The 24,325-nt window shown below is 36.0% G+C and overlaps 1 protein-coding gene across 2 annotated transcripts in view; it reads left to right on the top strand.

The window, feature by feature from the left end:
• dup (chromatin licensing and DNA replication factor double parked) overlaps positions 1–22,705 on the top strand; it is an 88,472-nt gene extending 65,767 nt beyond the window's left edge. For both annotated transcript variants that reach the window (XM_081746128.1, XM_081746127.1), the window contains exons 7-10: positions 688–847; positions 6,133–6,299; positions 13,040–13,241; positions 21,894–22,705. In XM_081746128.1, the coding sequence (XP_081602254.1) occupies positions 688–847; positions 6,133–6,299; positions 13,040–13,241; positions 21,894–22,057 (693 nt within the window). In that variant the 3' untranslated portion in view covers positions 22,058–22,705. The remainder of the gene's footprint in view (positions 1–687; positions 848–6,132; positions 6,300–13,039; positions 13,242–21,893) is intronic.
• The last annotated feature ends 1,620 nt before the right edge of the window (positions 22,706–24,325 follow it).

Below are 24,325 nucleotides of genomic sequence, written 5' to 3'. Positions count from 1 at the left end.
CTCTACCTTGGTGTTTTGCATCGACTACTGAAGAGAATTCGACAGATGAGAGCAGTTAAGTATGAAACGGGTGTGTGGTGTCTTCTTTATAGTAATGCGCCACCTTGTAACACTGCTATCGTAAAGAGGTTCCTGTATCCTCCACCACCCACCCTACTCATCAGATCTTGCTCCTACTCATTTATTTATCTTGCCTTATCAATCAGTGGAAGATACTTAGAGTGCTGTGAGAAAGGAGCTTCGCAGCATCCCTCAAAACTTTTTGTACAGCCCATGAAGAAGATGAAGGGAAGTTCAAGCAAGTGCGTTGGTCAAGGAGTGTATTTTGAAGGATAAAAATAAATATGCCTGTGCTAGAATTTATCTGTGTTTTATTATAGTTGTCTCAAATTTTAGGGCTCACCCTGAAGTAGGAACTAATTTCATTCACGCAATCACTTTTCTTATCCAAGGTTTTATGCTATTGAAAATGCAGATTTTAGCTCTTTCATTCCTTCGTCTAGCTTTAGTTTTTACCTACTTGTAAGTTTTGGTCCTTAAGCCTTCTGACACCTACTGTTTTTTTTTTTTTTTTTTTTTCGTAGTGTGAAATGCTGTATCCTAGACACTATAAACGGTGGGTGTGCCACATTATAATAGTGTAGGCATATATAAACAAATTATCGTAATTTTTATTTTATTTTTCAGAAATTTCTCCAAGAATTAGATCCTCCTATTGTAATAGGCAAGGAGAAGCTAACCAGGTGGCATCCTGAATTCGAAATCGAACAAGTGCCTAGTATTGAGCCAAGTACCTTACCACAACCTCCAACTACAGATAAAATTTCTACAGCCAAAGATGTACTAAGTAAGTATAAATTTTTTAAATACACAGATAGATTTCCTACATTAAACTTCATCCTAACTACATGACTTGAGGCTCCCGCACGTCAAACGCCGCAGAAACAAAAGTCTTCCATTGGGTCCGATTCTGTGCCAACTTGATTCAATCAGTGTGGGTAGTGCATATCGCGAAGATACAGCATTTTGTTATTCTATCACCATTTCCGTTATTTTCCCCAAGAACTTTTCTCCAAGTGTTTCCCAGCAGAATTTACCTATCCACAGTATTTTCCATGCGAGCGATAAGTTTTGTCCATCTTTTAGGCCTTAATTGAACTACTCGCAGCATATTTGGCAACCTACAAATGTTTTATACCATATTAATGTAACCTTCTTACCGTATCTATGTTTGTCCGTTTTTGTTTGTGATATTTTCCAGAACCCTCACTGTTAATCGTCGCGGGTTGACTTCTCACTTTCACATCTGTATTGTATGAGAAAGGAAAAAGTTATTTTATATTTCTTCAATATTAGTTGGAGGTTTTCTCTACTAAGTAATATCATGAACTGTTATTAATTTATTTCTAACGAGCATAGATTACCCGCTTCACTGGGTTAAAATAAAAACTTTAAATGGACAACCCCTTATCTCATCTCCGAAAACTATGGATTCGACACTATTATCGGTCATTTTCGATCATTTCTATATATCTCCCCCTTCCCCAAGTTGGGGGTGAATTTGGATTTAAACGGCTTTAGGAGTGTCACTGTTCATCTCAGCTACCCCGAAAACTATGGATTTGGCACTAATATCGGTCAATGTTTTCCCTTCCCCAAGTTGCACCGTCAAAGTGAAATAATAAAAACCATCCCAGTCCCGAACCTCATCTATGTTGAAAATTTGATCGAGATCGGTCGGGTGGTTCAAAAGTTAAGACACAAACATAGTCACTTTCATTTGTATATGATGATAACGATAACGATATGGTATCAAAAAGGTGGTAATAAAGATAACGAATGAAATGGTGGAATATGCAAAGTGAGAGGAAACAGGAGAACCCCGAGAAAACTTGTGTACCACGAAGTCCATTTGGAACAAGTCGGTATCATCCGCATGTTCGACCAATTGGCTAATACGTATATTCAACCTCCCTCATGGCCATATGGTTAACGTACGTGTCTTCGGCGCGGGGACCACGGTTTCGATTCCCGGTGGAAGCTCATGTTCGGATTCCACGTAAGGTCTACGTCTCATATACCATCTGTGCTGAAAGGGACGCTAAACTCAATCAACTAACCAACCCTCAAACATACATTCATTGATACCTTTGTAGAACAAACATAGCACTCAGTAAATCACACAGCTACTGACAGAACTTGCTTTTTTTTTACTGATGGTGACTGCTGCATCAAGGCGAAAATATAATTTGTTTTCAGTGTTATTCCATAACGTCTTGTCCACGATTCGTCTGCTATGTCCATTTGAAGCTTTATACTCTGTTGGAGTTAGTATTTACCATGGTGACTTAATGGTAGAGCGTTACCTCTGATGCGTGGGGTCTGGTTCAATACCCGGCCAAGTAAGTTTGTGGTGAACAACATCGTGTCCGTGGATTTTCTCGGGATATTCCCGTTTCCTTTCACTTTCTCATTCCACCAATTCTATTATCATCAATCACTTGCCTTAATCATCTGTCTCCCTTAGCCTAAAGGACATAAAATCTAGGACGTTAAACTGAAGGATCTTCACACCTCAGATAGAAATCAGAATCCTTTTCTGAAAACAAGCCCCGTCCTTCCCCTCTCTTGCATAGGAACGTAAGTGCAAAATTACAATCATAGCAGAAATTACGATAATAGCTTTCAGTTTGCTGATACTAGCAATGAAGCGTGTTGAATTTGTTACTTTCTTATTATTCTTGAGTGTCGGTGGTGCGATATTATTGTTCTAAATGCACATACCCCAACAGAAAATAAGGACGACGATATAACGGAGAGTTTTTCGTAAGAAGTATAACGTATATTTGGCCAACTCCCGCGATACCATATGAAACCTCTAAACAGGGAATTTCCATGCGAAGGTAGAACGAGAAGGCCTTTTCAAATCAAATTACAATGAACCCTATAACGGTACCCACAAGGTTGTTGCTTCTGCTGGTAATGTAAGTCAGATAAAAGATATGAGGACAATAGAAATGGAAAAGTTTTATTAAACGCATACAGGGACATGAATTTTAGAAGTAAATCTTGAGAAAACTAAAAACGTGGAATGACATGTTAAAATATCAAGTAATACTTGAGAGAAAGTGGACACTTTTCAGATATCTAGGATCATCATTAACACACTAAGAAATCCATGAAGAAATTGCCGACTGAAAGCAGGGAATTCTTCTTATAATTCAGTCCAAAATCTTTTGTCTTCGCCAATACTGTCAAAGTGTTCAAAGCGTAAAATATATATATAGTGCTAGGGGTCCCGGATTCGATCCCAGCCCCCGCCGCGTGAACTGTGGAGGACAAACACCTTGCGTGTGTTTCTTCGGGGTCCTCCCGTTTCCTTCCACTTTCTTCATTCCTCTATTTCGCTCATTTCTCATCATCACCGTCTCCTTTAGCGTAGCCGGCATAACTGTGGGACGTAAAACTCAAAAAATTTATTTCATTTCACTTTTAAAATATATATATATATAAAACGATAATTAAGCGTGTTTTGCCGTATGGTTGTGAAATATGGTTACTTCTTTGAGGGAAGAACGAAGATAAAGTATTTGAGAATAAAGTACTGAGGCAAGAGTGGCAGAAATGGAGAATGGCGGAAACTTCACAACGAGGAACTGCATAATTTAAATGGTTTACGTACACTTGTTAAAATCGTTAAGTCTAGGAGGCTCACATGTGCAGGCCACGTACCTAAATTGGAAGAAAGTAGGTACACTTTCAAAGTTTTAATTCGAAACTCAATTGAAAAGCGACCATTAGGAAGACCTAGTTGCATATGTGGGAGGACAATATTATGATTGATCCTGCAGAAATAGAAATTCAAAGTAGAAACTGGATCGAGTTGGCTAAGAACAGAAGAAAGGAAGAAGAAAAAAATACTGGATCGAGCTAACGAAGAACAGAAGTATGGAGAGCTTGTGTGTATGCCGGGTTGAACCTTCAGCAGAGTTCTTGCTGGTCAAGGAAGTCAGGTAAAACTCAGCGAAAATGGTGCAGGTCAGGGAAAAAGACTGGAAATCAGGGAAATTTTATAAAATATATTTTTTCTGGTTCTAATTGTACACCAATTTCAGCTTTGCCAACCATTAATGATCACAGTCTGAAACGTTGCAGATTTTTATGGGTGGTACGTGGAATATACGTATGAACAATTGATTATTATTTGTGTCTATAGAATAAATGTTCTCATATAAATATTCACCGTTATTTATTCCTTATTTATATGTCAATGTCATCCGACACCTTTCATGAAATCAGGGAATTTCCTGACAAAGGCCAGGGAGAAGTCAGGGAAATAGATTTCTCCAGATCAGTAGGAACCCGTTATCAGATTACATAGGCCATAAAGTAAGCGAGTGAGTTAGTTAGTTAGCTTTCAGTATTAAAACATGCAGGTTTTCGAACTCAGGAACTGTACTGTGTCCACCAAATAAACACAGGTAAGATATTTAAACAAATTAAAAGGAAAGTCCACACTTCGTTCAGTTCTACCTGGACTTTTATTTATTTAACTTTTATAGTTAAGAATGTCTCGAATAGTCGACTTTGTTTCTAAATTCACCTTGTTGAAACCATGCATATTAGTTCTTTATTTTGAATCTTTTGAAAAAGTGGCTTATTTTAACTTTTGAATTTAGTATATGTTCCTTCGTTCTTTTGTAAATTTTGTTCTAATCATTTCAATACATTGAATTCTAAGCTCACTTAATACAGGGAAAAGATGTAGTAGGTACTTTAAAACTATTTTTGTAGTCTGTCATATTATCTTCTACGTTTTATGGGTAGACTCTAAAATCTTTCTTCAGTCTGTTAATAATGTGATCGACATTTTTTTTTTTTTTTTTTTTAATCTTCACTGGAGATTTGTTTGAAAGAGGAAGGGAAGAGCTTTAATATTTCCGACACAACGAAAGAAATAGCAGCAGTAGCAAGAGCTGTGTGTTGTTAGTAATAAAGGCATATAAGGCGAACAGGATTTTCCTTTTGGACGCTCCTGAATTCCTGAGGACTGCCCACAGTTTCGAATGTACATGTCAAGAACAAGTTGATGAAAACATGTACCAAGTTGTTCTAGGAATGGAGAAGCTAAATAACATAATTAAATGAACTCTTGCCAGTATTTTAGAACCACCTGGAATGTCCCGAGATGATGAGAAACAACGAGATGGAGTGACTTTAACACCTTAGAAAATGAGTGAACGACTGGTATGGACCGTCACATATGTAGACACATTTGCACTTAGATTTAACATGTAAAGAGATAGGAAATGCTGCTGAGACAGTCTGTAAGCGAAAACACACGAAATATTCCAAACTAAAAGAGAATGAGATGTTCATCGCAATTGCTACTGAAACTTGGGAAGTTTTTAACCAGGAAGCTAGGGAATTCATAAAGGAAAATGCGTTGAAACCCATGAGTTTAGCAATACAACGAGGTAACGCGGTTAGCATTTTATTTTCCTTCTCTTCTAAAATGGAAGAAATTTTTTGCTTGAAATGAACCGGAACTTATGAAGACTGGATTGAAAAGTTTGTAAACTATTTGTCAACTCTGTGATATTTCTCGTGCTGCTACGATTATGTACTCGTTATTCTCCGTTATGAAATTAATTTGTTCTACACAATTTTATTAGTTTTTATTTAGTCAAATATTAACTCAACGTAAGTAGATTTGATTCAAATTTATAATATTAACTGCTTTCTTAAATGTTATTAATGATTTCTAAATATACACTCAGAACTAAAACTGAAGTGAAATATAATAATCTTACCTTACTATAACATATATATGTGACGTGTCTTCAATATTTAAGTTTCATATCGTCAGTTACAAAGATAGGATGAAATGAGTAAGACTGAAGTAGTGAGGGCATTAAAATTACAGAAAAGGATACAGTTTTAATGATTTACATTTTCATTATGTATAATGAAGACAGGGTTAAAAGTGGAAGTTAGTTTTCTTGAAGGAATGTTCCAAATTGATCATTTCTTTAGAAATAATGAACAGATAATGTAATTTACGTTTTGTACTTTCATGTGTTCTTAATCAGTTAAAATTATGCATGATTTTTAAATTTTATTGTTACGTAGGTCGTGCTCACAATTTGTTCGGTTGCAATCGGAGAATGGAGGCGGCTCTGGAGAAAGTTAGTAATCAGTCTCAGAGTAAGTCAGACAAGAATGAGAATAATTCCAGCTCATCTACAGCTCCTCGGCCAGCAGCTCTTAAAGGCATCCCACAAATCATTCTTGATAAGGTACGTAGAAACTTTGAAAACTTTAATCAACGGCTAGATGTATATGTACACTCATATCCAAAATGATTGTCGCATATCTATAACTGTCTTCTTGTAAGAATATAACTTGATAATGATTTTGCAGAGTATTTTTAATACTGATACTATGTGTATAATCGGGAAATATATATTTGTGGTAGATTTCATAGGAAAAGAATCATAAACACGAAAATTAGAATGAGTAAAACAAAATGTTGCTAAATGGAGAAAAAAGTTTTATTTTCGTTTTATTGCTCTTATTTACTGCTCTTTTGACATGAAATTTGCGACATACATGTCTTTGCCGATTATACCCATACTAACATTATAAGAAATAACGGGCGAATTCGTTACCAAATTATATTCCTATAACAACTTATTTATAGGCATGCGACAATAATTTTCGACATGAGTGTACATATATATATATGCATTCTGTTTATTGTTGGATTGTAATGGATGCCCATCTCTACTTTATGTTAATACAACAAAATTTAAGAACCATGTGCATCACTCGCAGTTACTGCTTTTCTTTTCTTTCCTCTTTTTCTATAAAAATATATCACTAAATCTTCCCTTTCTATCTGATGAAGCAGTTAGCGAAAGTTCACTGCCTTTTGTTTTATAACGTATGTATGTTTCGACGTTAATGACTCGAAATTAACGGTCTGATTTCAATCAAATCTTCAACTGAAATCTCAGGATGGTAATTAGGCTATCTGGTAGTACTCGCAGATTACAGGCAACTATCTGATAGCGTAAGGATCGGCCGAGACATGAGAAAAAATTAATAATAATAATAATGGTTTTCTTGTTTTATTTTTATGATTATCTAACACTTCAGTTGAAATTGGGTGAATCAGTACTAAAAAGCGATTTTGTTAGGTCTCGACTTTCGTAGAAATCATTTAGAGCCGACTTTGGATTAGAGGAGGAGAGGAGAGTCTTGAAATCCATTGAACTTGAGCTCTGTACGCTAGAAGCTATATTGTAGAGCTTTGTATGCATGAAATATTTTACGAGTACGTATGCAGTATTAACTTTAACCAGTCAAGAATGGGCACTTTAGTTAGTTCTAAGGTTTCCTAATTTGTTTCTTGGGAATGAGAGCAGGTAGATCCTTTCTATTTCAACTGTACCCCCTTCTGGCGCTGCTGTCGATGTGTTTTCCTGTACCTCCCTCGAAAGAGGAGGGACAAGTTTCTGCGGCCGAGATCTTTCAATTGTTGGATGCGGAAACGTTGCCACATTTCAAGGACTTCGCTGTGCTTTGTTAGCCATTCTAAGTAGCCCACGATCTTCACTCGTCAAGACCAAACGACTGAATGACAAATTGGCAACACAGCTGAGGTCATTTACTTCTTTTCCTTAAGCAAAGAGAGGGTTTCATCCGGCAGAGGGTGACGAGGGTGGAGCCGAAGCATGTTTCGCATATATTCCGAGGGCATACCTGAGTTAGACAGGCTCCAGCAAAATGAGTTGAAAAAATAAATAAATAAATAAATAAAATAGATATGTTAAGATCACATACCATTACTTGTGAGAGGCGGATTCAAGATGTCGTTCGTAGGTGCCAGAGTTCAAATAATGTCTGTGAAAACAAACCGACGGGGCCTCGTTAACACACAAATAGTTTACGAAAACACACTAATTGACCATCAAGCAGATAGGTAAAATATTTGGTGCAGTGTTGATCTATTACGTCGGAAGTCACATTGATGAAGTCCGACCATATATAAGGTTATCCTCAAGATGTGTTGTGCAAATATATATAAAATCCAGATTTCATAGTTATCTTCATAGCTGAGGCGTAATCGACCTAGATACATGAAACAAGAAGCAGCATACACAGAATAGAATAAAGATTCAGATAACAGAATATAAATATATGTTTTCAAATTGCAGTCGTTGTATTTCTTTTTTTGTTAATAATTTGACACCCTTGACTTCTTATTTTGTTCTGCCCCACAACACATCAGTTGAAGTGCCGCGGTGACTCAGTGTAGAGCGTTTACCTCTGGTGCTTGGGGTCCTTGGTTCGATCCCAGCTTGCGCCAAGTGAGCTTTGCGGTGGACAAATACCGTGTTCGTGTGCGGGGATTTTCTCGGGGTTTTCCCGTTTCCTCCCACTTTCTTTATTCCACTATTTCATTCATTTCTCATTATCCTAAGTCTCCTTTAGCCTAGCCAGCATAATCGTGGGACGTAAAACTTAGATTTCATTTCATTTCATTTTTGTATGCTACTATCCAGACTATAAAATTAAATATCTACTATGTAAATTGTTGTATATACTGCTAGTAATTACTAATAAGCACAGAATAACAATGAAATAACGCAAAACAATTGACTACAGGACTGACAACTTGAATCTTGTTCTCCTATTTGTTGCTATGCCAGCAACATACTTTTTTATTTTTCAATCTTTCCTCAAAATGTTTTTGACTTTTTTCCTGAAACTTCTAGTAAGAAGAAAGAACACTTAGCGAATGCCCCAGCCCTTTCTTTAACATGATATATGGTTCATTATCGGCAGATTATCTATTATCAATTTTCCGTTCCTTCCTAAATCGTATCGGACAATACATTATCCGGGTGTTTTTGACAACCTAGAATCATGAGACTAATTACACTGGTCTACAAGAAAATATTTTTCTCTTTCACAAGAACAAGTGTTACTAAGTCTAAATGTACTTGTTCTGTCAAATTTCAAAATGAAATCAGAATTTCCCTATCAGGTACGATTTTCTTGTGACGGTCATTTGTTTTTTTCACGTTTGCACCACCGAAATGGACCATATTTTCTTAAAACATCCTTGTGTTTGTAGCGTCATAGCTCAGCTGTTTATTAACATAAGCTTATAATGTTGATGTCAGTGGAAGGACAAAGGTCACATCAAAGGTGGAGTTTGTTGTCATCGATTCCATACTAAGGGGAAGGATGTCATTGAATTGTGTAAGATGTGAAAATTGTACATTTTCATTGCTCATCTTAATAGATTGGCAAAGTAAAGTGAACATTTTATTTTGACCTTTTCGTCCTTGTTGTATATTAAAGAAAACAAAATACGACTACAGTATAAATATCACTTCTATTTACCTTGGAAGTTGTAGGCGTGAATGATGATTTTCGGCTGTGTTTAGTTTCCGCTTCCAGAAGTAAGAGTGTCACGTTTAGGCCATTGCTTCTTAATGTAGTACGACTTCCTATCTCTGCTGTCCCATTCACATAAGAAACAGTAAAATTTTGTATATCCCAGTTGCAAGCCAAGAAGTAAAGCTATGACCTTTAAATCACCACAGATATTCCAATATTTTTTGTACTGTAGTTTATCTAACAACAATTTCATATTCTGATATGTCTCTTTCATATCAACTGCATGGGCCACAGGTATTGATGGTAATTCATTTCCATTATGCAGAAGCACCGCCTTCAAACTAATTTTCGAGGAGTCTATGAACAATCGCCGTTTATGTGGCTGGTGTTCATGTCCAAGAGCCTGCATAACCACTAACATCATTAAGAACAGGATACCATCCTCTGTTGAAAAATATTCTTTGAAATCACTATCGCGACTACGATACACGCATATCCTTGTTTCTTTGTGTAATAGATTCCAACCTTTGAGCCTCGAAGCTAGAAGTTCGGCTTGTTGCTTCGACAACTGTAAATCCCAAATGAGATCATTGAGGTCTGCTTGAGTTAGTAGGTGGGGTTCTGATGTAGAAGGCTCGAATGTAGGATCACTTCTATAATGAGTTTCTTCCTCAGTATGCACTGCCTCAGAGTCAGAGTCTTCATTTACGGTCATAAAATCTGGACACTTCGGTACAGGATACTCGTCACTATGTAATACAGGCCTCATGACAGATGGCAAATTTGGATATATACGGTATGCTTAGTTTTATTTTTTGTAATTCCTTTTATGTTCGTTAAACAAAAGTAGCAGTCACTGAAATGGTCTTTTTGTCCCCTCCAGTTCATGGGAATTGCAAAAGGCATATGATGTGTGCCCTTTTTCTATCTCGTGAGAAGCAGCACACATGTCACACCACATATATTCGGAGCCCATGGTTTATCAAAATCACCCGCTTTGCAGCCAAAGTAAAGCTCGTAACACTTTTTTACAAGTGGCGTAAAATTTCGCCTCTGAGATTTAAACGTTAGTTCACCACAAATGTAGCAGAAATTGTCCGGATGATTCACTTTCTTGGCATTATGCGAGTTCTTTTTAACAACACAAGAAATGAAACAAAGAGGACTCCACTTACACAGAAAGAAAACCTGCCAGGCTCACTACACGATCACGAATGTCTTTCTGCTAAAATAAGCCTAATCTTGATCGACATTTACAGTGTTATCAAGCCCACAAAAACAAACACTTTTGCTCCATTATTTTCCACTTTTTTATTGCACAACAAAGAAACTTTCGGAAACTCGAATACCTATATACGAAGTGGATCTCATAAGTTTATAACTTTATCGGCCGTCGTTGTTGTGCGGCAAGAGGTAAGGGAGGAATTGCGCAATTGAAAAAAAAAAAAAAAAATACAATTTCCACAATATTTACCTACATTCAATTACCTCCCAACCCCACCCCCATGACATTGATGACACAAATCTTTCACTAGATGAAAGTTTTATTCTTTCCCAGTAATGTGCCACTTAAATTATCCTTATACGTTTCCTTTTCGTATATAAGCGTGAAAAAACAAGTGAATGTCACAGCAAAACGGTGCCTAATGAAAACATTTTGATTGCATTTTTGAATTTAGGAGAATAAACTGCTTCAGAATTAGCAATCACTTCTTTTGTGAAAAAAAAAAAATCATGTTGACCAGTGTTATCATTGAAGTGTATTAATATAATCAAAAATTAAAAGTCATACCAACATCACCAAAACCGAAGGAATTGCGAATGAGCAAACGAAGATTTTGACCATTACATTCAATTGGTCTATTTTCGATCTAGCGACATTATACGGTTGTATGAGGAAAATACATAAATAAGGTTCTGAAACTTTAGAGTTGATAATTGAGACGAACGGATCTTCCTATCTAGATTTGCTGCTTTAATAATTACGTACAGAAATATAATTTGAGTGATATCAGTTACCACTGAAATCATTGTAGTCTGAGATGTCTGCATTCTAGAAACTAAAATAAACTATGGATATCTTGTGTTTGCAAAAACGAGGCAAGTCCTACTGTTTGAGTAAGCAGTCGTGTGCTAATAGTTTTTATCTCCAGCTTTTCTAAATTTCATTTAGTTTCGCTTTTTCTACTTAGGACGAGTTTACTATTGCATACTGCAAGTGTTAATACGAGGGTTGTTACAAAAGTTCTAAGCCTAACTATGAACGGAGCAGCATAGAGTTTATGGATGGTGTTACTTTTCAACATAGTCGTTTGGCAGGTCAACACATCTTGCCCATCAATGTTCGAGTGCATTAATGCCGCTCGTAAAAATGATTTGTCGAAGGTGTATAAAAAATTTAATCTGCGGAATGCATGACGTCATCATTAGTGTCAAAATTAATATACTCCAATTTCTTTTTGAGCTTTGAAAAGAAATGAGTCAAAAGGTGCCAAATCAGGCCAATAAGGTGGGTGGGGGACCAATCCGTAGCCGCAATCGTGAATTGCTAACGTTGCAATGTCTGACTTGTGGCTAGGCGCATTATCTTGATGGAGAAGCATATCTGCTGTCAGTTTCCCACGATGCTTCTGGCTAATAACGCAGCTGTTGTAGAAGACCTGCATAGTACTCCGCAGACACTGTTCGCTCCTTTGGAAGATAATCCACCTTCACTATCCCTTCCGAATTCCAGAAAACTGCAACTATCGCTTTTCAAGCGGAGGGCACTGACTTGGCCGTCTTAAGTTGAAGGGGGGGGGGGATCAGGGGTGTTTCCACTGCTTGGAACTTTGTTTGGACTCTGGTTGGTAATGGTGGACCCAAGTCTCATCTACTGTTATGAATCGAGTGCGAAAGGGATCTGGATTTGTCCGGAAGAGATGAACATTGTCCCTTGAAATATTGCGTCTGGTGAACTTTTGATCAGGTGTCAAAAAATTTTGTCACCCATTTTGCGAAAACCGTGCTCATTTCCAGATACTGATAATTCGGTTAACGCTTGCACTAGATAAGTCCACTGTCTGAGCAATCTGCTGATAGTCATTCGCCGATCATTCATGATGATTTCTGGCACTTTGTCAATATCCTCCTGAATTAGTGGTTCCATGGACCTTTCTGATCGAGTGTCTTTTTCAGTGGAGGTTCTCCCCCCTCTTTAATTCGGCTGCTCATTTCTTCACTGTGGCATATGAAAGGGCGCTATTACCTAAAGTAGCAACCATGTCGGTGTGGCCCTCCTGCGGCTTTAAACCTTTTTTGTGGAGACACTCAATAACAAGGTCACACTTTATTTACTCTTTTGTCTTTCTGGAGATGTAACAACAGAATAAAATTTCATATTTATGCCAAATTTGGTATGATCGCACAGGAAGTTTCAATAAATAGAGCCTAAAAATATTACTTGTCTGGTTCTAATATTTTATTGTAGTCTTAGAATTTATGTGATAACCCTCGTCTACAAATTATGTGCTATTATTAGAAATTAATTCAGTTAATTGCGTATAGAAGCACGCCAGGTAGAACTACACAATAAATATTTGCATTGTGTCAAAATCCATTTAATATTTTTCTTTCTTTGTTCCAGATTCGTGCGAAACAAGCTGCGAGGGCAATGGAAGCAATGACGAGGTCGCCAAGTGAGGACAAGGTGGCTGAACGGTTGTCCCGCCTCCCTGAATTAGTTCGTGTTATACGCAATGTGTTCTTAGCTGAACAGAGGAATGTACTCGCTGTTGATGCATTGCTAGCAAGGCTCAACAACAGTTACACTGCCCGGCTGCCCACAGGTAAGTCCTGCTTTGAATCATTTTGTTCGGTCTTGAAGTTTATTTCTCAGGAACGGCTTGACGGTTTGAACAAAAATTGGTGCGATGGGAATTAATAGCTCCACTACATTCAAAATTCGGTTGATCAATCGAGTTCTAAAGCTGAAATCCAAAAAGATTTTAAAAGTGACCTGAAAATAGAAACATAAATATCAGATCTGAAATTAAATTATCTATGAGTTTGATTTCTTGTTTTATGTCCTTATAGATTTCTTGTTTTATGTCCTTATGTAACATCAAGATTATGAAGGACAGAAACCAAGATTAGGACTTGAACCTGCAATTGGCGGTGCTCAGACCATCAGCCCTCACAGTATAGGTAGAGACGAAATCTTTTCGCTAATGGATATGTGTGAAACGTTAAAGTATGTTTCAAGAAACCTGGAACTTTTCGTTTTAGAGGCAGAAAATCACGTTTATACTATCGCGAATTTTTAAAAAATTCGGCATTACTTTCGATAAATGCGAATGAAAACGAAAAAGTGGAATTCTTGCTAATTATTCATAATAACTAAAAAAAGCGCATTTCCAATATTATTTAACTTAGAACCCGTTGCATTTTACCGGAAACGTGCACGACGCAAACTGAAGTTCTCCATAAAATTCGTAAGATTGGTATTGTATCATTGTTAAACAGTTTAAAAGTTGACTACATGTCTTTTGCTGTCAGCTCTTTACCTTCAATATGGTTGCCAGTTTCGAGTGTTGATGCCGAGAAATTCTTTTCCAAGTACAATACGATTGTTACTGACAAGAGAACAAACTTAAAAGAAGAATTGGTTATGTCTTGCTGCATGCTATTCTTTTACTAAGGATGACGTTAGAGGAAGTGCTTAAATTTTTGCATTAATTTCTATATTTCAGTAAATACGTTAGCTTGAATGTGCACCTAATCAAGATATATCCTCATTTTGGTGCTAGATATACATCTTACTACCAAAAATATACTGTTTACAAGTACCATATTTTAAAAAATGTACTACATTTTAAAAAATAAACGCGAAAATTGTGCTAATTAATAATACAAAATAACAAAATTGTTCCGAAAAAGTTTCGTCTCTAAGTATAGGTCATTCTTTACCACACTATATCGCCTTTTAAGGGAGCTAGATTAAAAGATAACGACACTGGTGTCTACTATAATTCTAGAAATAATTTAGGTTATTCGTAATTTAGGGAAGAGAATATCTATAGGTGGCTGACAAATTCTCTTTCCAGCACTGAGGCTAAATGAAACTGGACCTAACTGTTTAAAATGGAATCCGAACCTTCTCGTGTTTGTGTCAGAAACAAGTACACCTACGGGATTCGAACTGGGTACACACAGAAACCAGACATGTTAGCTACGCGGCTGTGAAGGGTCACTGGGAAAGGAGCAGAAGCCATGTCGTAAATAGTAGGTGACCAAAAGGATTTTTTTCTGTTTTTTTTTCTGTTTTTTTTAGAAGTACGTGCACTGCAACAAACAACGTAAATGTATTGTACCCTTTGCATTAGGAAGTGAAAAGTAACTTTTCTTAAATGGGGGGTAGGGGGGAAGAAGCAGCAAAAATTACCCTTGAAGACATTTGCTAGCAACTGTCATATTTTGTTATAACAGTTCGATTATTTATATATTGAAATAATCAATATTCACACTATTCTACGCTACTCACTTCATAAATAATTACACATTAGCTAGAGTAGCTTTAGTATTTAATATATTATGAATATTTTGCCTTATACACAATAGCAAACTTACATGCGTCCTTGTAGTTCCGCTTTCTGATATCTTCATTCGTATAAATAAACAAGTACATGGATACCATACCAGTACCTAGCAACCGAAATCAAACTCGACTCGTTGCCCTAAAGACGAGTAAATTTCAGGAATCAATATACAAACTTAAAGTAATCAACATACAAATCAATATTAATTAGTACATTTTAAACTAACTTTCTTTTTCTTCTAATTGAAAAATCTTCCAAAAATCGTAATTTTGAAATTGTGTCCGTGTTTGTTGATGGTTAAGTTCTACTTAAATGTGATTAGACGAACATCTAAAATCCGTTTTTTCGGCTTGTAAGCTGCCTATCCTTGTTCTTTGACTTCGTGATTCCACCTGTCAGATAAGAGGGACCAGGGCATCATGCGTGTGCGTTCTTAACATTTTTTTCAGTATTGTAAGACTTCGCCTTCATAGTTGCTCGAAATTAAAATATATTGTATAAAAATAATATTTTTATATATCGAAATGTTAGTCGCATCGTTACATAGAAATAACTGGAGTTTGTAGGTTGTAAAATACCACCAAGTAAGCAGGATGTATTCACGGTTCAATAGTAATCACATACTTCTCAGGTAACAAGGTCATGTTACATGTGAATACAAGAGTAAATGCGGCTAACGTCGCACAGTCGTTTCAGAGCAATACAAGAATAAAAGATACTCGCGTGTGTATTTGTAGGTAGGTATCTTTGATTATTAATTATCTCGAGGTTAAACTTTATATCTGCTTAAAATGTAACAAACCCCAATTTTAATTTTACATTATACTTTTAAATAGTGTATATGAAACAAGTTTTCTTATTATTTATAAGAGAAGTCAACCCAAGTGATTTCCAGGGACAACGCCTGCAAAACTTGATGTTAATCAAAGAACTTTATGAAACTAAAATACTGAGTAAGGCTATATGATAATATCTTAAAAAAAAAAAATCAGATAACAGTTATTGTTCTGAAACTGTTACCTGTTTTTTTAAGATATCATATAGCCTTGCTCAGTGTGTTATTGTGTTTTAGTTTGACAATATAGAAACAAGGCTTGATAGAATAGTTAAAGTTCCCATTAAATTCTCCTAAACTACAGAGCCATTGTATAGTACTTAAAAATGGCAAAGTCCGGTTTTGATAAAGTGGTTAAGACGAAGAGTGAAAGTAACAAAGGTGATGTTTACAATTCTTTCTGTGTGGTGTGATTTTAAACATTCAAGCAACATATTCCAATGATTCTTTTTTCTTTCGAAAAGAACACTACACTAGAGATATATGATGAAAGCGTCCTCTTAGGACCAACTATAGCGTTATGAACAACGTCCAATTTATTGAAAAATGCCTTCATGTAAAGTAGTAAAGTAATTCATTGCATCCAACATTGTTCTGTAGGATAGTTGGATACGGTCTCAGGGAATTGAACAATTCTATGAAATTGCTGGGCGTAGATCGTGCTTCGGGTATTAAAATCCCATCGATCGATTTCCAACAACGCGGAAATTACATACAAGAGATACAGTTTATCTTCAGAGTATTGAGATATACGGCTAGACGCTGTGCCCATATAGATCCACATTTGGTTGTTGTTGGCTCCGCAAAAACAACATATCTGTTTCTGGTAGCGGGACATGATCGATTCTTACTATACCTTTCCTACATTCACTTTCACGTTTTGTCCGTCTTACGTACTTCCAATTTTCCTTTGTAATCGTATCCAGTGGCAGTCATGATTCCCTGCGGAAAACTTTGTGGGTACTGCCGGTAAAACTCGGTACCTCACATGCCAGAGATGTTACGATGTGACCATTATGCGTGAGGTAACTAATGCCTGTCCAATATGACACTCATCTCCCATTTTGACTCTACTGTCTTTCTCACTGTTTGCGGCAGACACTTCAGGTCAAAAACAGCGACGAATAATGTAGCTGACAGACTGCAAACCATGTGAAGGAGTGCTGGATTCTCATAGCCTGTCAGTTGACGAATTCCACGAAGCACCTCATATGATTTTCGCTGTAACCTTTTATTGTGACCCCACTCCGACGGTTCAGCCAGTTTCTCAGCAGTTTACTATTCGGTTGTTTGCAAAATGTGGTGTAACCTTCCCAGTGACTGTTCACTTTTTAGCATCAACAGATACTATGTTACCTACAAGCTGAGACACCACCGTGATATCGACACCGATTTCATGTTTCTAGCGCAACCACACAGTAGTCACCAGCATTTCCAAATGTATCGGATATAAATCAGCTTTCTGTAGTTCAATTCGACATATCTGACACTGGAGACCTATCTGATCTCTTCGATATATTAAGCTGATTTTCTCCATGTAGCCTAAAATGTAATGAACACATGCTAATTTTGATGTGCAGTCGTTGATACACACACACAGCTTAAACTAGTACTGCATTACCCAACTTAGCGCGTCGCCACAAACATCAATAAATGACATTTGTTATATTTTCTATCTACAACTGTTAGGTAACAGTGTTGTAACAAGAGAAAAGATCTTCATATGTATAGATGTTTAATTTCACTCTGATACGTATTTGTTCAGGTTATCCGGAAAGTCGCGCTACTTGGAATTTGTAGCATCAGAATTTTTCAACCGTAAGTGCGAATGAAATGAAACTGTCACCCAAAGAATTATGTAGACATTTTTGGGACGTAAATCATGGGGATGCAATTCGACATGCGTCCTTACGAATGCCAGAAACATACGAAGTTTTTCTTTTCCTTTTTTTTTTTTTTTTTTAAATAACGAAACGTCAAATATCACGAATTACCTGGGTCATTATGGGCAAATTCGAATGTTAATGGGTAGACTGGGTGGAAAGGTATCGTTTTGAAATAAGAACGACATAGTAATACGAAGTATGGACATCGCACTGCCGTGATAATAGTATGTGTAAATAACACCTGTTTTCCGGTATTGTGGCATAATATGGCAACACGAGCGGTACCAGGTGATATCGATACATGTGGTGATTGATCACCAACTATTCTATGGGTAGACTGTTACAAACAAACAAGAAACTCGCAAATACTAGAGGAAGTCATTGCCAGGGGCAGATGGATTACTACCTTTCCTTAGTGATGTGCAAGTTTCAGGTTTGTTTCTAACAATCTATCCATGGAATGGTAGCTATGCATATGTGTTGACACTGTCTGGTACCGTCATTGTTGCCATATTACGTCATAATGCTGGAAAACAGTTTTTTACGGTACACCAGTATCATGACAATGGGATATCTGCACTTAATTTAAATGTATCTTTTAAAACATCACCACCTTCGCATGTTTCAGGTATTCAAACACCCTCCTCATGGTTTATATCTCAAAAATATCTACACATACAGGCCTTCCCTGGGTGGCAGTTTCATTTCATTCGCACTTATAATTCAAAAGTGCTGATGCTCCAAAGTTTAGTTTGCGCGATATTCCTGACACCTTGTATTAGAAAATTTGTAATTTTTTGGTGTGACTATGTGACGATTATTATTATTATTATTATTCTATTATTATTATTATAAAACACGAAAGACTATAGGGTTTGTTTTTAGACAGTGGCCTGAGTTTAAAAATGCAAATACATATGTCTACCTATTTAAGGTACTTGTAAGACCCAGATTAGAATTTGGTGCAATTATATGGAATAATATATCCACAACATTATGTAGCAAAATTGAATCGGTTCAAAAATGTTTCATTAGGCTATTGTGTAGAAATAAGAAAAAAGATTACTACTCTCATAGTTATGATTACTGGAACAAATACTGGGGGTTGCAAGAATTACATGTAAGAAGAAAAATGATAGAGAAAAACTTTATTCAGAAAATTTTAGATAATAGATATAGTAGTGAATACTGCCTACATAATATAGGTATAAGGGTACCAACATATAATCTTAGAAGAGCATCAGAAGTGGTTCCCATGAATAAAAATTCTATAATCTTAAGAAAACTGACAAGTTCTTTTAATATATTATCGGGATAAGTGTATTTATTGAACAGACGTATAGATTTTAATAGGTATGTATATTTTTTATAGTATATTTGTATGTTTGACGATATCCTTGTTTTAAGGACAATTTTAAGATAATTGACTAACTATTTTAATGAAGAATGAAATAATTATGTTTGTCCAGACAGATAAAAATTCTATAATCTTAAGAAAAGTGACAAATTCTTTTAATATATTATCGGGATAATTGTATTTATTGAACAGACGTATAGATTTTAATAGGTATGCATATTTTTTATAGTATATTTGTATGTTTGACGGTATCCTTGTTTTAAGGACAATTTTAAGATAATTGACTAGCTATTTTAATGAAGAATGAAGTAATTATGTTTGTCCAGACAAGACACAAGTCATAAAATTATGTGTACATTATAGCAGGCCTGTCCATGAATTGGCTCCCGGAGCCAAAGCGTGAGCGGGCACGAGCGAAGATAAGAACAGGTGAGCACAGGTGCTGCTAGCTTCCCTTCTTCCACTGCACCCGATAAGTGTTGCCAACCACACATGATGGCAAAAAACCTATGGCCAAGCCTGGCCAGAAATTCGCACGATGATAAGCATTGAGCAGACGCAAGCGTGAAATGTGCAGGTGTGCTCTCCCCCTCCCCATTTCGAAAGCAGTGACGCGAAAACACTACAGGAAATAAAATTGGTACGTTTTTTGGTTGAGGAAGACGCATGATAGACGTTACAGTTAGCGTTGAAGTAACTAACAAATGAACAAGAAAGAAAGAAAGAAAGAAACTAATATTAAACATGTCATCTTACAGACATAAAAACGACTGCAAAAATCGGAAACGAATTGTTTCAGACCTTTTTAGCTTGCTTACACAATTCGTGACGTTGTATTACATTAGCACTCGGTCTGTAATTTGTCATTCGCTTCACGTTTGCTAAGTTGTAAACGCCTTTCGTTGCTATATTGATAGGAGAACGACGGGAGGTTGAAAATAATAATAATAATAATAATAATAATAATAATAATAATAATAATAATAATAATAATAATAATAATAATACGCATTATTATTATTATTATTATTATTATTATTATTATTATTATTATTATTATTATTATTATTATTATTATTATTATTATTATTATTATTATTATTCGGACCAAAGAGGGATGAAAATGGGGATTGGAGGAAATTCATAACTAGGAATTGCATAGTTTATACCGCTCACCTAACATTATTAGGGTTATTAAGTGTAGAAGGCTCAGGTGGGCAGGCCATGTAGCCAGAATGGAAGAAATTAGAAACGCTTTCATAATTTTAACTGAAAACCCAATTGGAAGAAGACCACTAGGAAGACCTAGGCGTAGATGGGAAGACAATATTAAGATGGATCTTGCAGAAGTAAGAGTACAGAGTAGAAACTGGATCCAGTTGGCTAAGGACATAAGTTAGTGGAAATATTTTGTAAACGCGGCATTGAACCTTCGGGTTCCATAGACCATAGAGTTAGTTAGTTATTATTATCTAAAAGAAATGTTCAAATGTTGTTAAGAGACAATTACACAGAAGAACCGAGTTTCGACCAAACACTAATTTGCCGGAAGGAAATTCCAGTGTAGTCCAGCCTACTTTAAGCGTTATCCGTGCAACCCACGTTTCATGTTCAAGACATTGGGAATAATTGTTCGTATCATTCAGTTGGAACGTTTCCTTTGGAATTTACGCTATTACAGTAGACCTACGCTATTACAGTAGGCCTACGCTATTACAGTAGGCCTAGAACATTGTGACTTTCAAAATCAGTCAGTAACTATCGAAGAAAGACAAGCGTGTAGCTTCAGTCGTTGAAATGATTTAACATTCTTTTTCACTTTTAACAAGCCACCGGCAAGCAACCAGCCAGGTACAATACATTTTTTCTTATTAAAAAGACTCCTTGTTTTAAAAATATATATATATAAAAAAACTAATTGCAGTCACTAACGGTCACACTTAAAAATGGAAAATCTCTTTGGCTCTCTTAATGTTTTGTTTGATTCTTTGCGATCAAAGTAACTTTAAAAGTGGAGTAAGAAATACTATTCTTCCTATTGATAGTGTAATAGTGGCTTCTAATCTCCACAACCAACCCCTTGCTAAGCCTATTCGTACACACATACATGCATAAGCTAATTTTCTGGAGATATACTTAGATAATTACAAACAAGTGCTACAGTTTTTTTTCTTATCAACAGATTATCTCTTTTCCTAAAAAGCGAAACAACATAATATAACAAACCCACACTCGGATATAACAAACCCACATCCCTCTTTAACAAAAGGAAAGAAAAAAGAAGAAAAGGAACGTACATAGTTTATCATTTGATTGCTGTTACAAGTTTGTATTGTCTATAGTTAACGGTTACCACATTGTAAAAAAAAAAAAAAAAAAAAAAAAAAAAAAAAAAAAAAAAAAAAAACTTTACACTAAATGGCAATCAGTTACCATACATACTTTTTTTTTTTGGTAAGCTAGTGATTACCGCCAAGGTTGACAACACTTCCGCTCCTCCAAGGACAAAACCCGAAGATACACGAAGCACGAACAATGGTATTTGCCCGTAGAATGCTCGTGAGCGTTCACGAGGAGAGTTTCCACTATCTGCTCGCCGTGGGCAGGGCTGCATTATAGGATAAACAATGACCTCCTATCGACGAAACAAATGTATTATTAATATTAAAAGGAATATAAGATGTGTGTTATAACCCTTAGTTCTATGACTAAGTGCTGTATTTTTGCTATCTGGCTGTTCATGGCACTAAAAATAAATATATTATTATTATTATTATTATTATTATTATTATTATTATTATTATTATTATTATTATTATTTTCAGATGAACTGGAAGAACACCTAAAACTGCTTTGTAAGCTGATACCATCGTGGATAAGCAGGCACAGTATAAAGAAAGGAGAATATTTTAAATTAAACAAAGATATGAATATCAACCGAATTGTGGAGAAACTTGAAAAGCTTGTTCAAGAGAAATGTAAGAGGTGAATAAGTAAGGAAGAGATACAGACTTTTTTTCTCAATATACAGCAGTGGTCATCTTGAAAAACAATAACGCAGTGGCGCAAAAGAAATGAATGATATTTTCTTTTTTCATGAAACAATTTCGTGTAATAATTATATTTATACATTCATATACTTTTTATAAATGCATTCTGTATTAGTATTTAGCTTCTATTTTTATGACGCATTTTTTGGTAGAAATTTCTAAGTATACACTACTCATAGACAGCCTGGAAGATCTCTTTACCGATTGTATGTCTTTTATATATTTTGCTATATAATATTTTATACATCTATGTAATCTCAGAAACCTACGAGGAAAGTGACGCTCGTGGGGAAAAAAGTGGTAAAAGAAAGCATATTTGTGTATTTGATGGGAATCAAAACTTTTATTTATAACAAGCTGTTTTTTTAAGTCGATTCAAAGACTATTGTTATGTGATCTCTTTTGAATGTATGAATTTGTTCGAACTTTTGTAAGAGGTTTTTCGATACCTTTGTTGAAATGACGTAGTTTGTTTGCATGTTTTTGGTAATTATTATTGCACATATTTATAAGCGAATTGTCAAAGACAGATTGATGTCACATTATTTTAATTGTTCATATAATAAATACTTATCTTTATATTTCAACTTCAGTTACATTTGTGAAGCGTAAAATGGCTGTTGTACTGAGTATATACCTACCTACCAGCAGGCGCAATTCAGTATCACAGGTCAAAGCTGAGTGAAGCATGCGATGTTTTTCGTCTTGCACCAGTATGTTGGATTACAGACATATTCGCATTCCGAAACCTGCTTTCCATGAGTTGAATATATTAATGAAAAAGGATATAATTAGGAGTCATTTCCACGAATACGATTGCGCGTGGGAAAGCTGCTTCTGCAGTGCGTATACTAACAAGGGAAGGCTGTGATGTCACTCAGAGATAATTGCACCAAATTTGGTGTAGGAGTAGATAAGGGAAATAGAAAAGAACGTGTGGAAGCATTTGTTTCGCAGGCGTTCGGAATCAAAAATAATGGGTTCTACAATGGCCCTAAGTATGGCCTGTTAATCAAATATTGATGGGACGGAGCCTTTGCTCGCTGTTGCGACGAGTACAGAGAAAGTTAAAGTAGACTGAAAACAGAAAAGATGAGCTGAACAGAAAATGCGCCAATGCCTGTCCTCACTCCCACCAGGCGAATGCCGGGATACTAAATCATCAACTGCCCTTGCAATTACCCACCTTTCTCAATAAAGAGGAATTGAAATAAATTTTAAAAAAAGCAGTCTCATCTGTTTCAGACTGAGCGTATGTTGGCTTTTTGCAGCATATTTGTGTTTTGAATCAGTTCCTGGTACAATGTGTGCCTGTTATATTTTTTAATGCTTATGTTAACAACTGTTTTATTATGCAAAAAAAAAAAAAAAGAAAAGAAAAAAAGTATGTAACTCACTGTACGGTATATTAAGGTTAACTACCATATTTTTTAATCTTGTTGAGACCAATTTGGAAGCTACTTTACGAACATAACATGTGTGTAGACAGTGAAGAGGTTCTGTCTCACGTGTGCTAGACAACAGAAGTGAAACGCTCATGTTCATTTTGTGTTCACACTATTAAAGTGTAGTGTTCGTGAAACATGCGTCAGTTATATTTGGAGTCTTGAACGCAGTTGTTACGAGGCTGTTCATGTCCAATACATTTTGCTGCTTTCTAGTGGTGAGTAGACCAAATTCAAATATTTCCTTTATCCTTTGCGTGAGCATAGTTGCGTTAATGAACAGTCTTGTATGTATTCAAACGGTTATTTTTGTTATGGCCGTCCACAGTGGTTCCCATTAAACATCACTTATCTCGAAACATATATTTAAATTCGTCTCACAGACTCACAATACTTTACTTTTGGTAGGCGCTACGTCGTAGATATCAAACACCCGTACAAATGAAATCAGTTAATATTGATGAGTTCAAACATATAATACTTGCGTTACTGACAGCATCTTATGGTGTGAAGAAATACAGCAACTTCATTTCGACCCCTTCCCTGGAAGACTTCCGGCGACGCCCATGATTAATTTGTGTATATATTTTCTTTATTTCTTTTAATATAATTTCTTTATACTAACTAGTAATGCATACCCAATTGGTAACGGCAAGGGCAGGGCAGTTGATAGATTTAGTATCCCAGCATTCGCCTGGTGGGATTGAGTGCGGACATTGGCAAATTTTCTGTTCAGCTCATCTTTTCTGTTTTCATTCTATT

Source organism: Thermobia domestica, chromosome 18, assembly GCF_964235325.1.
Source record: "Thermobia domestica chromosome 18, izTheDome1.hap1.1, whole genome shotgun sequence".
Lineage (NCBI taxonomy): Eukaryota > Metazoa > Arthropoda > Insecta > Zygentoma > Lepismatidae > Thermobia > Thermobia domestica.
This window is presented reverse-complemented; position numbering and strand designations above follow the sequence as displayed.